General features: G+C 51.2%; 1 protein-coding gene across 1 annotated transcript in view; it reads right to left on the bottom strand.

The window, feature by feature from the left end:
* Positions 1–14,542, bottom strand: part of LOC118228088 (protein WWC2-like) — a 55,383-nt gene that overhangs the window by 29,650 nt on the left and 11,191 nt on the right. The window contains exon 2 of the mRNA XM_035419345.1: positions 7,455–7,564. Coding sequence (XP_035275236.1) covers positions 7,455–7,564 — 110 coding nt within the window. The remainder of the gene's footprint in view (positions 1–7,454; positions 7,565–14,542) is intronic.

Consider the following 14,542-nt stretch of genomic DNA (forward strand, 5'->3'; position numbering starts at 1 on the left):
TTCTTCCTCAACACGCAACAAGTCTTCCGTCTGAGACTATAAATATGTGGGGAGATGCACACGGATAAAAACAAACCGAAATGCAGACAATCTGTCATAAACAAAAAATGTCATACAGTCCGCACATTAATAAACACAGGAATAAGAATAGCATCCCTGGCACTGAAGTGCTTAAAAACAAATTGCTTAACACGCTGTTTCATATTTCACTGGCGCTACAGCTAACAGCTAACAGCTGACCTTTCGGGGTTAAAACTGGTCTATTAGTCCATGCTATCATAAAACTGTAAAGTAGAGGAACACTGGGGCAAAGGCCTTTCGAAAGAGTGAAAGAAACAGAGAGAGAAATGGAAGCACAATGCCTAAGAATAGAATTGTACGTCGCTTTGGATACAAGCGTCTGCTAAATAAATGCAATGTGACTGATTTCAATCTTCCCCAAAAAAATACATGCTTAATCCCCCCCCCCGTCCTGTCCACAGAGACGACGTCCCCCCATGCCCCCACCCCTCCTCCTCCTCCTCCTCCAGGGAAGGCGCTCCTCCGTGGGAGCGAAAGGGTTACTCGAAAGCGGCAGCGCTCCTCACAAAAACAGGAGGCGGCCCAACCCCTCCGCGCCACAGCAGGCATGCCAGCAATGTGCAGCTCGCTCGCTATGAGGGAGAGCCAGATTCTCCCCGGCGGCTGGCCGCGCGGTTCCAGAGACGCGCCGTACCTGCGGCCCGCTCCAGCTCACCCTCTCGCTCGCTCGCGTTAGCGACGCGTAGCGCGCCGTACGCTGCGTCCCGTTAACACGTTCAGCAGGAGCGCTAATCCTGGCTGATTCTCAATGGCTGGGACGAGGCACCTGTAGAAGGGCACGTCCTTCTAATGCTAATATAAAATTAGCACTGTACCTTATCGAACCTGTGTTTTGCAGTTGTTCCAATGGCCTTTGGTATGCACTTTTGTACGACGCTTTGGATAAAAGCATCTGCTAAACAAATGTAATGCAATGTATTGTAAATCACGTCTGAATATTTATATCCCCTTTACAGTTTCCAACCTGAGCTATCTCAGTAGGAAAGCCAGTCAGCTTGACGTCGACTTCCCGCAGATGTGTACGAAACAAGTGTACTCTGCTACGGATTACACCAAACTGACCCTCACACGGGGTGTGTGATGGAGGACGGTGAAACCAGCAGCGTCTCCCCGAAGGTTCCCTTCGATAAAAAAACATTACTCAGCCTGCGGCTGCCGCAGAGGCCCTGGGTGAATTTCGCTCCTCTGGCGGTCAGAGGAGACGTCCGTCACGCGCCCGCCGTAAAGCGGAGGCCGACCCCCGGAGTCAGACCGACGGCAGACGGTCACCTGACCCCGAGACGTTCCGCATCATCTGACCGCTTACGCCCCCCCCCCACCCCCCACACACCGATGCTGGAGGGGGAGGCACACCGTCTGCGAGCCTCCCACCCCGGCGACCGCCTGATTCCATGAGACACCGCAGCCGCCGCGGGGTTCGCGGCCCGCCAAGCCCCTCCCAGTTTACAGGGGTCACGGCTGTGGAAGCTCCATGGCAACCACCAGACCCACCACCCAATGTGATATCGGCCTGAAGACCTGACTGGATCCTGTTCAGCCCTGGAGCGGATTATGGGTATACAGAAAAAAGCACTCAAATCCACATGCTCTAAGGGGGGGGGGGGGGCATGGCGGGAGGGATTGGCTTCGGGGTGGGGTGAGGGGGGGGGGTCGGTTGTGATACCACTCCCACACAGCAGTTCGAACCATTCCAGCTCTTACAAGAAGCAAGACACTGTTCTGAGCAGCTGCTAACCACAGACAGCTACGCTAGCCCTCTTCTAGCAAGACCTGACCGGGCTCAGACGGTTATGCACACGCAGTCCGTGTCCACGGCCATTAAACCACACTACAGACACGCTGCACCAGGTGAAAAGCAGCACAAAGCTCCCCAGAACACCTTCAGCGGTGAACGCAAGACTGTCACCTTTCCCCAAGATTCCTCACATCTTGTGTTGATGAGCCTTTTAAAGAGCACCCAGAGCCACTCTACAAAAAAGAAAAGGGTTACCTTCCCCTGCGGATATTAGCAGGAAGTAGTACCCACCAATCACCGTTTGTGTTGTTTCTCTGTGATTGGTGAAAACCCTCTTTTATAAGGTGATGTCACAACAGTCTAATCATCATTCATATTGTGCCTGACTTCCACCAATAACCCCCCTTCACCAATGTGCTGATGTCACACAATGTTTCAGAGCTACACAGCGTACACTGTGACACTGCATACCAACCATTCATTCTGAGCAGACATACCTTGACAGAGTCAATAATTACTAAAGCTGCATGCTGCCAACTTTGTCACGTAAGCCTGCTCAGGTTTCCTGAACTTCCTGAAACTGAAATGTTCTGCGCACTGCACAGTTTCAGGTCACTGGAACCCGTCCGTTCCTGCTGATTTAGGGTACTCCCGCTATTCGAATCCCCACTGGACGCTACCGAGGACCGTGAGGAACGAGGGAACCCCATAAGGGAAGGCGACATGCCCACTTTTTCCCTCAAAGACCAGGGACAGCAGGGTGACTGTACCAGGCCCTCTCAGCCAATCGGTTTCATTTTCAAAGACTAGTGCCATTCTGTCGACGGCGTTGGAACGCCTGAATTTTCGGAGGCGCGCTGTTCCACGTTAGCGGACGCGCAGTTCGCCCATTACGGCTCACACGGGCCTCTGTGGTATCCCAGCTGTCCCTACCACGGGCTCGGGTATGAATACGCGACTGCCTAATTCGGCCTGTTCGTCCTGAAAACGCACATCTCCCGGGACATCCTATGAAAACGCTCAGGGATTCAGAGCTTCGGTAGCTGCTCGATGCGTGAAACGTATCGAAGGAAACAAGTGTGCTCTCTGGGAAATAAATTTGTGTTTTGAAAAACATAAACTCAATTTAAAAACAGCTTAGCTGGGAGAAAAATGTAACTCTGCGCCCGAGACAAGAACCCAGTGGATTTTTACCTGTGAACTTAAAACCCAGCAAACTGTAACAGACGGTAGCCGTGTGGGAATATTCAAATAGGATGAAGAAAAAATGCCAACCATCCAAGACGAAAGAAAGAGGGAAAAAAAAAACTACTTCCATAAGGAACTCCCGCCTCCTCCAGGCTACAGTGTGAGAAATATTCCAGCGCAGATTCATAACAAAACCCTTACCTCCCCCCCCGCCGCTGAAACAATGCAGGGAGACCAGGGGCCGGGGGAGTTTACGCAAGACCCAGCGGCTGCGGAAGTGGGGCCTGGCCCAGGGAGCGCAGCACCTCCGCCCCTGCGCTTTCACAATCAGCACAGCGCAGCGCAGCACAGCACAGCACAGCACAGCACAGCGTGCAGACCGCACAGCACAGCACAGCTGTAATAGAAATACAGTGTGTGTGAGTGTGTGTACATGTACGTGCTTGTCGTGATCATTTGTGTATTGTGAGTGTGTGAATACACACTTATGCATGTATATGTGTGCTCTGTGTGTGTGTGTGTGCGTTTATGTGTGTGTGTGTATGAGCGTGTACACAAGTAGGCTACATGCTTCTGGTGTGCATTTGTGTAGTTCTGAGTGTGTGTATATACATATGCATGCATGTCTGTGAGCGTGTGTGTTCAGTTGTGTGTGCAACCATGCACGTATGCAAGTCTGCGTGCTGTGTGAGTACGGGCTACAACTATAAAAAGCGTAAAGGATATGCATTTACCTCAAAATCTATTGCCAAACAATAACAAAACGTATAATCTTAAAACATATCATTCCCTATTCTCCCAGGCAATGCAAACAAAAGAGATTAATTTTTCATGGAGAAAACAATACTAAATAAACTCATATATAGGCTACCATTTACACTGTGGGAGAACCCCACAGTGACTGGGGAAGATAATACATTCTCAGTTCTGCAACAACAAATGAAGCCCCCAATGGGGGAAAAAAGAAGAGAAAATGATCGTAAAAATATTTTGCAACATCCAGTTAAAGTTGAACTAAATTTGTCAGCCATTTGGTTCAGCGTGGTAAATCAGTAATTGCCAAGCAGAAGCATTCAAAGCTTAAAAGTCTAAAGCGTACGGTCTCAAGAATTTATTGACACAAATAAACATCAAAAATAGATGAATCTGGAAGGAGATGCATAGATCTCCTCGATAACTCTCCCCAACACCCAACACCCAACACCCAACACGCAAGCCCGCGAGCACTCACAGCTCAGCACGATCGTTCTGTATATTCAATCACGTGGCGTAAATAATGCAACGTCCGAAAAACTGACGGGGAACTGATTTCGCTGCTGGGGATTTGTTACGCTCGCGCTCGGAAAGACCGAATAAATGCGGCCTTAAAAAAAAAAAACGTAGGCCCCGACGGGGGGGGAAGAAGGGATGCTTGGAATATTTCTGTCCGATAAAGGAAAGCTCGGCGCGGCGAGTTCAGCGACGGGCACGGCGTTTTTTCCCACAGCGAACGTCTCGCGCGTGTCCACGCGCTGCCGCCCTGCGTCCGACCGCTGCTTCTCACCTTTCTGTCCGTCACAGTCCACACAGAAGCACGTCCGACTTCTCAAGGACCTTTAAAACGCGCTCTCCTTTGAGGACGGGGCCCACGTTGTCGAAACGACGTCGGCCATTTTGGCTCCGCTAGTCCATCACGGGAGGTTGTGAACGATTACGTTCGAGCTCCGCCAGAATGAGTAGGGGGTTGTTATAGGCGTGACGAACACCTGCGAATATTTGTTCACGTCGGGTGCGTTCAACAATTAAAACTTCACACCAGAGAAGACACCGTGAGATTGTGATAGGGGAGGATAGCCAAAAAAAAAAAGTACCAAATTGAAAAAAAAAGTGCTAATTGTCCTGAACTTGTTTTTCATTCTGCGTGACTAAAAAGTGTGTCGATTTCAATGAGGACCAATCATCCACAGCTGACTCACATCTGACTTTGAAAGTACTGCCGTTCCCTTTATGGACAAGGCATTAAGTCATTTCATCATCATACACAAAGAGATTGGGGGACATTACCCTTGGCATTACGACTATAACAGAGAGACATCCGCGACAAAGAGTGTAATACAAAGTACACAGACGGTGCAGTGGTAACGTCCCCATTTTAAAAAGAGATTTAGAGAAAAATTTAGGGGAAAAAACTGCTGCTGTTGACAGTTCAATAATAACGACATTGATAATAATAATGCAAAACGATCAATGGATTCAGAACAAATGGTTGCAATGATAGTAAATTACATTTATAACTTCCCTCACACAAATCTCTCAGCCTCTACTTATACTTTTATAATTAATAAATGGTGGGCAATAAATCTGCCCATTTTGACGGACGGACGACAGAATTTTCTCCAAAGACGAAAAAGAATAAAAAGGTAAACAAACAAAATCTGCGCACGCTAAAAAAAAAAATGATCTATGCAATTCCACGAGGGAAAAAAAAAAAACACTTAAGAAACCCAAGGGCTTTCTGAGCAGCGAAGAATGAATTAAGTCTGGAACATGTTTAGTCACAGCGCAAGACTAATTTGACAACCTGTATGTGCGCAAGAGTTATACGGAGGATCCATGCATAATCCACTCTAAGCATTTCCCAATAACTATAAATACATGCAGATGCAAATGTAATTCAGACTTGCTAGCTCATAATGTGCCCCATAGCAGACCCGCAGTGGAAGGATGCTGTTCAGCTTTAATACACCCCAGACAACCCTAAGATGTCCGTCTTGCTTTAAATCACGCGCCCCTGTAGGCTTAACATCACATTTTTTTTCTGAGTCTCCGCTCTCAGACCGCTAGAAGATGGCGGTAACAGCGGGGGTCTGAAGACGCTCTTCCTGGCAAGATGGCGGAAGACGCATTCCTGCCTCAGTCAGGTAGTCTCGCCTTTCTCTGACCTCTGCGTGACCGAATCAGCATGGCGTTCACCACATCACCCCCAATAACACCGTCCAGCACCACAGCCCTGTCCCGCTGAACGCAGTCCAACACCACACATTCCAGTGCAGCTCAACACATTCTACACCACACACCACTACCCAGCTGAACACCGTCCAGCACCACAGCCCTATCCCACTGAACACAGTATAAACCATACACTCCTATGCAGCTGAACACAGTATACACCACACACTACTACCCAGCGGAACAGTCGACACCATACACTCCTATGCAGCTGAACAAGGTCTACACCACACACTCCTATGCAGCTGAACACAGTCTACACCACACACTCCTATGCAGCTGAACACAGTCTACACCACACACTCCTATGCAGCTGAACACAGTCTACACCACACACTCCTATGCAGCTGAACACAGTCTACACCACAGTGTAAGGCAGAACACAGTCCAACACCACACAATCCTACACAGCTGAACACCATAGTCCAACACCATATCTCCACCGGCACAGAGCTCCACCCAACACACCACCTGCGCAGAGGCTCACCTGCACAGAGCACCATCAGTACAGAGCTCCACCTGCACAGAGCTCCACTACAGTGTGTCACATGACCAGATGACACACCTGCACTAGTGTGTTACATGGCAGATGACGCACTTCCGCCACGGCGTGTGTCACAGGGCCAGACGCTACGGTACGGCGGGCTGTGATTCATTTACCTGCAGGATAACGAACGAGCTCGGGTCTGAAACCTGCCGGGGAATTACAGCAGCCAGACCAAGCGGCCATCATTCCTCTCTTTCATTTCATAACTCAGTTTCGTGGAGTTTTTTATTATTAACGCGGCGCGTTTCCCATCCCTCTTCTCTTATTTTTCCAAAGCAGCCCAGCATCCACTGCTAGAGAAGAATTTAAACTTCATTAAATTATGGGAGAAAAAAAATAATTATAATTTTGAGCCATCTCTCAAGACAGAATTCTGCTCAGTGAAATCAATACCGCAGCTTCAGGAGTCTTTCTATTAGCTGCACTAGTGCAGTCGGGGGGGGGGGGCGTGGTGTTGGGGGGGCAGGTTATGGCAGGCAATAACTGGACCGTTACGTGGGTGTGACATCTTTGCAGACCCTTTCACCCTCGGGTGGTGCAGTCGCAACCGCGATTTACTGCCGACGGAAAGGCTAGCTCAGCGAGCGAGCGAACGAACGGACGAACGAACGAACGACGAGTGCGGAAGCTCGCGTAACTCCGAACGAGCCTCTGACCGCGAGCGAACGAGCGAGCGAACGATTACGACAGCGAGAGCGCGCAAAGGACGGAGTGAATGAGTGACTGAACGACAGTGAGTGAATAGTGAAAAGGTCACTTAAACCTAAAAAAGAGAGAAAGGGGAAAGAAAATGTAGGGCTTGTACACCGCCCCCCTTGGTCGTGGAAACGGAGACGGACGTTTGAAAGACGGCGCTGAGCGGCGCTGCGGGCAGCCCGGACGCTCGTGGCGAGGGGGAGGAGCTGGCAGACTCACTGTTGATGTGGTCGATGTAGTAGATGCCGATCTGCGGGTCGTAAGAGGCCTCCCAGCCCCACGGCAGCTCATCTCCCACGCAGTCCGCAAACGACAGCGGCTTCGTCAGCCTGAGGGACAGAGAGCCGCGTGAGTCTGCAGCACGTATAAACACACAGATATATGTACACATAAACACAGACAAATATGTGCACACATAAACACAGACAAATATGTGCACACATAAACACAGACAAATATGTGCACAGATAAACACAGACAAATATATGCACAGATAAACACAGACAAATATATGCACAGATAAACACAGACAAATATATGCACACAAACACAGACAAATATATACACACAAAAGGACACACACACACACACATACAAATACACAACATACACACACACACAAATACACATACAAATACACACACACGCACAAACACTCGAACACACAGACACACGCACACGCACAAACAAACACACACAAACATACACTCATCCACACACACACGAGCACCTAAACGTACACAAATATATAGGCTACACATACACTCATCCACACACACAGTCATACAAGCGTACACACACACACATATACAGTTCTATTTTTAAAAAATCCTTATTTATGCACACTCACAAAGAGCAATCTGAATAGATTTGAAAAACGTATTGTCAGACTTCAATGGCATATTTTTGAGTGGGAGCAGAGGCGTACACAAAGGCATCATCAGCATATAAATGAATTTCACAGCTATGCACCTCCTGATCAATATTATTCATGATACATAACTTGCGGGGACATTAGGAGCAGCAAGCGTGGGCTCGTGATTGGAGAGACGGGGTCCCCATAATTACAGTAACGGCACATTCCTGCACTATCGCCCCGCCCAAAATCACACTGACTGCACATTCCTGCACTATCACCCCGCCCAAAATCACACTGACTGCACATTCCTGTAAATGGTAAATGGACTGCATTTATATAGCGCTTTTATCCAAAGCACTTTACAATTGATGCCTCTCATTCTCCAGAGCAGTTGGGGGTTAGGTGTCTTGCTCAAGGACACTTCGACACGCCCAGGGCGGGGTTTGAACCAGCAACCCTCCGACTGCCAGACAATCGGTCTTACCTCCTGAGCTATGTCGCCCCCCTGTACTATCACCCCCCCCAATGACATTGGCTGCACATTCCCAAACCATCACCCCCTCCCCCCTCCCCCCAATCACACTGACATCACATTCCTGAACCATCACTCCCCCCCCCCCCACCCACCCACCCAATCACACTGACTGATCATTCCCGTCCCATCAGCCCCCAGGCCCAGGAAGTGAGAGAACATCCTGTCCTTCACAAACATGGAACTTCCCCAACTGCAGCTTACTATGAGTTCAGTTTACTCAGCAAGACCCCTACAGTGGGGAAGGAGGGAGGGGGAGAGGGAGAGAGTGGAGTGAGCAACTGAGTTTGAGAGAGATGAAGACATGCTGGAAAAATGACTAAGAGTGAGGAATATTTAGCAACTGAGTTAGAGTGAGAGAGAGCGAGAGAGAGAGAGACAGAGAGAGAGAGTGAGTGAGTGAGTGAGTGAGTGAGAGAGTGAGAGAGAGAGAGAGAGAGAGAGAAAGAGAGAGAGAGAGAGAGAGAGAAAGAGAGAGCGAGAGAGGTCTTGTATCCTTAGCTCGGACCAGGACAATAAAAGGGCCGCATTCCTGTGTCTTTGCAAAGTGTGGCCAAAGTCTAAAGTTGGTGTCCTGTGGTCTCATGCCAGGCGGGTTTGTTATTGTGAGTGAGAGTGAGAGTGAGCGGGGAAGGGAAGGAGGGGAAACACGCTAAGCCAGGCTGCTGGGAAACGAAGGCCCGAGACGCTGGCGTCGGGCGCGGTCCAGCGCTCCTTCTGGTCGGGCGAGTGACTGACCGCACCGACAAACAATCCCCGACTCCTCCAATCTCCAAGCCCGAAAAGTCCCACGGGGCCCCAGCGCCTGAAACACCTCCCACTGTAAGGTACGGCCAGGCCAAAAACGCCAAAAACCCCAGGCCGCGGACACGCACCAAACGGAAAGCCACGTTAAACGGCACGTGCTGTCATTGACTGAGTCGACGGAGCGAGTGTAAACTTAGCTGATGACGGTGTGTGGCCTTGAAATGAGGCACCGAATTCTGCCCTGCAAATCGGCCCGGCAGGCTAGGTACAGGTTGTATGGGAACCGGGGCCACGGTGTCACCGGGTCTCCACACCCGACCCTATACGCGTTCGGCACTAGCGGTGCCCAGGGAGGGAGGGATTCGGCCCACCAGGGTAACACTGCCTCATTTCGGTTCACATTTACAAGGTAAATCTTGATCACAGCAGACAAACGTAAACCAGCCTGCTAGGCTGGATGCTCTACTCAGGAAACGCTGAGCTTACTGACCTCCGCTGTGCCCTTGGCAGAATGCTACCTGTGACATCGTTAAGACCCGCAGGTGTTCCGCGTTAAGGGCTGTGCGTTAGGGAACCCTTCCACACGATATCCCCGCATTACCAAACACCACAACCCGGAAACAGAGGCGATGGAACAAACAAGGCTCAGTACACCAGAGTGTTGAGCGCATGGTGACAAACAAAGGCAAGGGTGCGTGTTTGTGCCTAGGAACCAACGGTATCGGGTGCAGACGGCAGGTTAGCCGCAGCCTGGATAAGGATCCACAGACCGGGGACCAAACAGCCCCCGCTCCCCCCTGTCCCGGGCCAAAACAGGCCACGGGCCCCACACCCTCCACACAGAGCCACAGCTGACGAAGGAGGAGAGCCCAACACCCCCCCACCCCCACAGCAGGCAATAAACACAACGTGCTAAAGTAATGACAACAGCAGCCTGCATTTACTGTGTTCAACAGTGTCTTCACAATGGCAAACAGTGGTGTTGAGCTGCTGAGCTCCTGTTTCTCCATAAAGTGCATTTTCTCCACAAGACATTTCCCTCTAAAATTACGCGATCATAAACGATGAGAGGGGGAAAAAAGGAGGTACACTGAAAGATGCTTCAAATAAAAAGAAAACACGCTGAGCCTTTCAAACCTGTTACAGGATTTCAAATATTAAAATGACTCCACTTTCTTCAGAGAAAGGGAGTGAGAGAGAGGATGGTGTGTCTCTACCCAGTTCTAACAGATTTCACCTTGAGTGGAATTCTTACATAAACTAAACATGCGCACACACACACTCATGCGCATTCATGTTTACCACACGCACACGCACACACACACACATTCACATTCACCACACACACACACACACACACACACACACTCCCTCTCTCAGGAGCTGCTGTCAGTCTGGAATGTGCGTTCGGTCCGAGGCGCCTACAGTAAATGTTAAAAATTAGACAGGGGGAATGCCAGGAATGCCCAATCACAGAACAGGTGCTGGCGCCCTCGCCATGGCAATAAGGTGCCCTTTGCACTCGCTGGGGGGGGGGGGGGATCTGACTCAACCACGGCCGGCCAGCAGGGACGGGGGGAGAGAGAGAGAGAGAGAGAGAGAGACAGTCCAGCTAAATCAGTGATGTATAAAAGACTGGGGACGTACGCATGGAGAGGGCCTTTGGAATGCCGCGTGTAAAAGATCTACTACGGGCCCCGGCAAACAGACACCAAGATGTTTTAAAACGACACGCACACACATGCAGACACACACATGCAGACACATGTAAACACACACTTTCACATAAGAACATATGTACACACAATCTCATACAGAAATATATAGGCTATACAAAGATACATGCATATGCGGACTAATACATTCACACGCATAATCTCACACACACACACACACACACACACGCACACACAACCACGTCCGTAAGGACACGCATTCACACACGCACATACATATTCTGCCCATTGGAAGTGCAGTTAACACACAGAAGCACGAGTCACTGCCTTCGCCTACAGCTGGCCAACCGCCACACGCAGCCACACACAGCCACACGCAGCCTCACGCAGCCACACGCAGCCACACGCAGCCACACGCAGCCACACGCAGCCACACGCAGCCACACGCAGCCACCCACAGCCACACACAGCCACACACAGCCACACGCAGGGCTTCCCCCAGGAGAACAGCCAGCGGAGGGGAGAAGCGCCTCAGAGGGTGAGCGGCGGCGGCGTGACGAGGCCAGCCGTGCGGCCTGCACTCGAACCCGGGGAACGCACGACTACGCCGCCGCCCATTCTTATAAATGGCACCGGCGAGCCTCGTCCCCCCCCCCCCGCCCTCTCCACGGAGATCCGAGCCCGGGCTTTTATCGATTTCCCTCCGATGTTCGCGGAAGTGCCGGCGAATTGGGCGGAGGTGCGGCGTCTCCGCTGTCAGGTCACACCGGCGGGGGGAAGCCCTGATACGAATCTGAAGGCACGGACGCCCAGGCTCTCCGTGTTACAGAGCGGCGAAATCCCCAGAAACACGCTCCGCTTATTCTCACTCAAGCGAGGTTTCCGTGTGCTCGCACCTGCCCGAGACCTTTCAGGTCGAAGCGTCGTCTGAATAAGAAGGGGAACACAACTCCAGGGCTTTCAGCCTCTCTCTGAGGTTTCTGCAGATTTTTGATGCTTACAGACCTTTTTTCCCTCACCAGCACCAGACAAGAGGACGGATGTGTGTGCCACCATCTTCTGACGTTATCACACACCACCCAGATCCCCTGCCTCAGTAGAGTCGTCTCTCGCCGTATTACAGATGGCGAAGACCAGGCCCGCGACCCCCCTGCGCCACTCTAGAAAACCTTTCAGGATGGGAACAGGACTGCACTTCTGCAAGCTCCCTTCCCAAATAATCAGACCTTAAGCATGCGTGGGCCACGACGTTAAACACTGTAACCCCAAACCCCAAACCTAACCAACCCACAACTCCATTGTGTTAAAGGTTCCCATCTCTCTCTCACACGAACACACACGCACACGCACACACACACACACACACACACTTCCCCAGTATCTCTCAGTGCCACATTTACCCAGGTACACGTCCGTGAGCTGACAGACGACACAGATCGCCCAGGTCATCGCTGAATACAAACAAGGCCGGTCAAAAAAAAAACAACAAAACAAAACCGTCTTTATCAGCCTTCCAAACACAGCCGGCGAGCGCGGAACAGCAGGGTCGGGATTTCACTCGATAAGCTATCTGTCCGAGGCCTTCGACGACACCCGCGGTAAAAGCGCTGACTCCCGTCGTCACGGATACGGCCGCGGCGATGGGGAGCGTGTGAGAGGAAGATAAGGGCGAGTGAGTCACCAGTCATTCTTCGCTGCGATGCGTGGGCGTCTGGCTCTGCAGGGGGCTGGCATCCAGACTGTGTGTGTGTGGGGGGGGGGAGGGAGGGGGGGCACGCACGGGCCTGTCCTCAACATCTTGCGAGGCAACTAAACTAAATAAGACTTGACATGTTTTTTTAAAAAACATGTTTTCCTTCTTTTTCTCCCCCCAGTTCAGAATACCCAACGCCTCGCAGGCTCGTCCCGTCACTCAAACACCCTGTCGATTTGGGAGAGCGCAGACGCGCATGCGCAGTCGGACCGCTCGGCTGCGCAGACGCCACATCAGAGCAGCACATCTCCCTCGCACCCGGAGCAGCCAGGCTGCGGGAGAACGGCCAACCGGACGCGGCGTCTTTCCGCTTGTCTGTTAGCCGTCTCTCGCTCTTCACGTTCACTCCCTGAAACCACGTTCCAAAAGGGCGACACAAACTTCTCGCATTTCTCAAATGTTTCTTATTATTCTTAAGGATCGCCGCTCGGAACGGACAGTTCGAGAAGCTATTACCGCAGACAAAACAAATCTCTGCGGCCGCCCCCGACGCGGCCGTCGGCAGCTTCTCGACTCCCTGTAATCTGTTAAAAAACCTGCCATTCATCTGGAAAGTATGCGGCCGCACGCAGGAGAATGTGTGAGTAACAAAGCCGGGCCTGTCTCCTCCCCGTCTCGTGATCAGCTGAGAGTTCTCTGCTCATCAGAGCCTCCTCCGTCTCTGAGGGACGCCTGTGTTCTCCTGTGGGCAGTTTAGTTCTCACATCTACACCCGCCAACACAGAGCAGTTTAGTTCTCACATCCACACCCGCCAACACAGAGCAGTTTAGTTCTCACATCTACACCCGCCAACACAGAGCAGTTTAGTTCTCACATCTACACCCGCCAACACAGAGCAGTTTAGTTCTCACATCTACACCCGCCAACACAGAGCAGTTTAGTTCTCACATCTACACCCGCCAACACAGAGCAGTTTAGTTCTCACATCCACAGCCGCCAACACAGAGCAGTTTAGTTCTCACGTCTACACCCGCCAACACAGAGCAGTTTAGTTCTCACATCTACACCCGCCAACACAGAGCAGTTTAGTTCTCACATCCACACCCGCCAACACAGAGCAGTTTAGTTCTCACATCTACACCCGCCAACAGAGAGCAGTTTAGTTCTCACATCCACACCCGCCAACACAGAGCAGTTTAGTTCTCACATCCACACCCGCCAACACAGAGCAGTTCAGTTCTCACATCTACACCCGCCAACACAGAGCAGTTTAGTTCTCACATCCACACCCGCCAACATAGGACAGTTTAGTATTCACATCCACTCCCGCGAACACAGGACAGTTTAGTATTCACATCCACACCCGTTTTTCCATTAAAGATTCAACCTGCAATCTCACGCTTCTAAATTCCTCGGCATACTGCTGACGAAATGTTAAAAACATCGAAACGGAACAATCGACACTAACGAGGTAATTTTGTCTAGGGCGACAGCAACGGTGAGGCTGGTAGGCAGGCAGGCAGGCAGGCAGGCGGGCGGGCGTTCGGGCCCTTGGGGGGGCGGGGGGGGGGCGGTGGGGGGCGTCAGAGCATCATGCGCTCGACGCGTTTGCGCCGGCCGCCCCGTGTTTTCCGCCGTCTCCATGGCGACTCGCCCGGCCTTGTTTTTGTCTCGGGGCCCGCTCATTCAGGCCCGCTGGCCGAGATGCCGAGCGGCTTTCAGAAGCAGTGATTTGCATCACTTTTTTTTTTTTCTTTTTAAAAAAAAAAAACACGACAACAAAAAAAAAAGAGAAGAGA

The sequence above is a fragment of the Anguilla anguilla genome, chromosome 5, assembly GCF_013347855.1.
Source record: "Anguilla anguilla isolate fAngAng1 chromosome 5, fAngAng1.pri, whole genome shotgun sequence".
NCBI classification, from domain to species: Eukaryota; Metazoa; Chordata; class Actinopteri; order Anguilliformes; family Anguillidae; genus Anguilla; species Anguilla anguilla.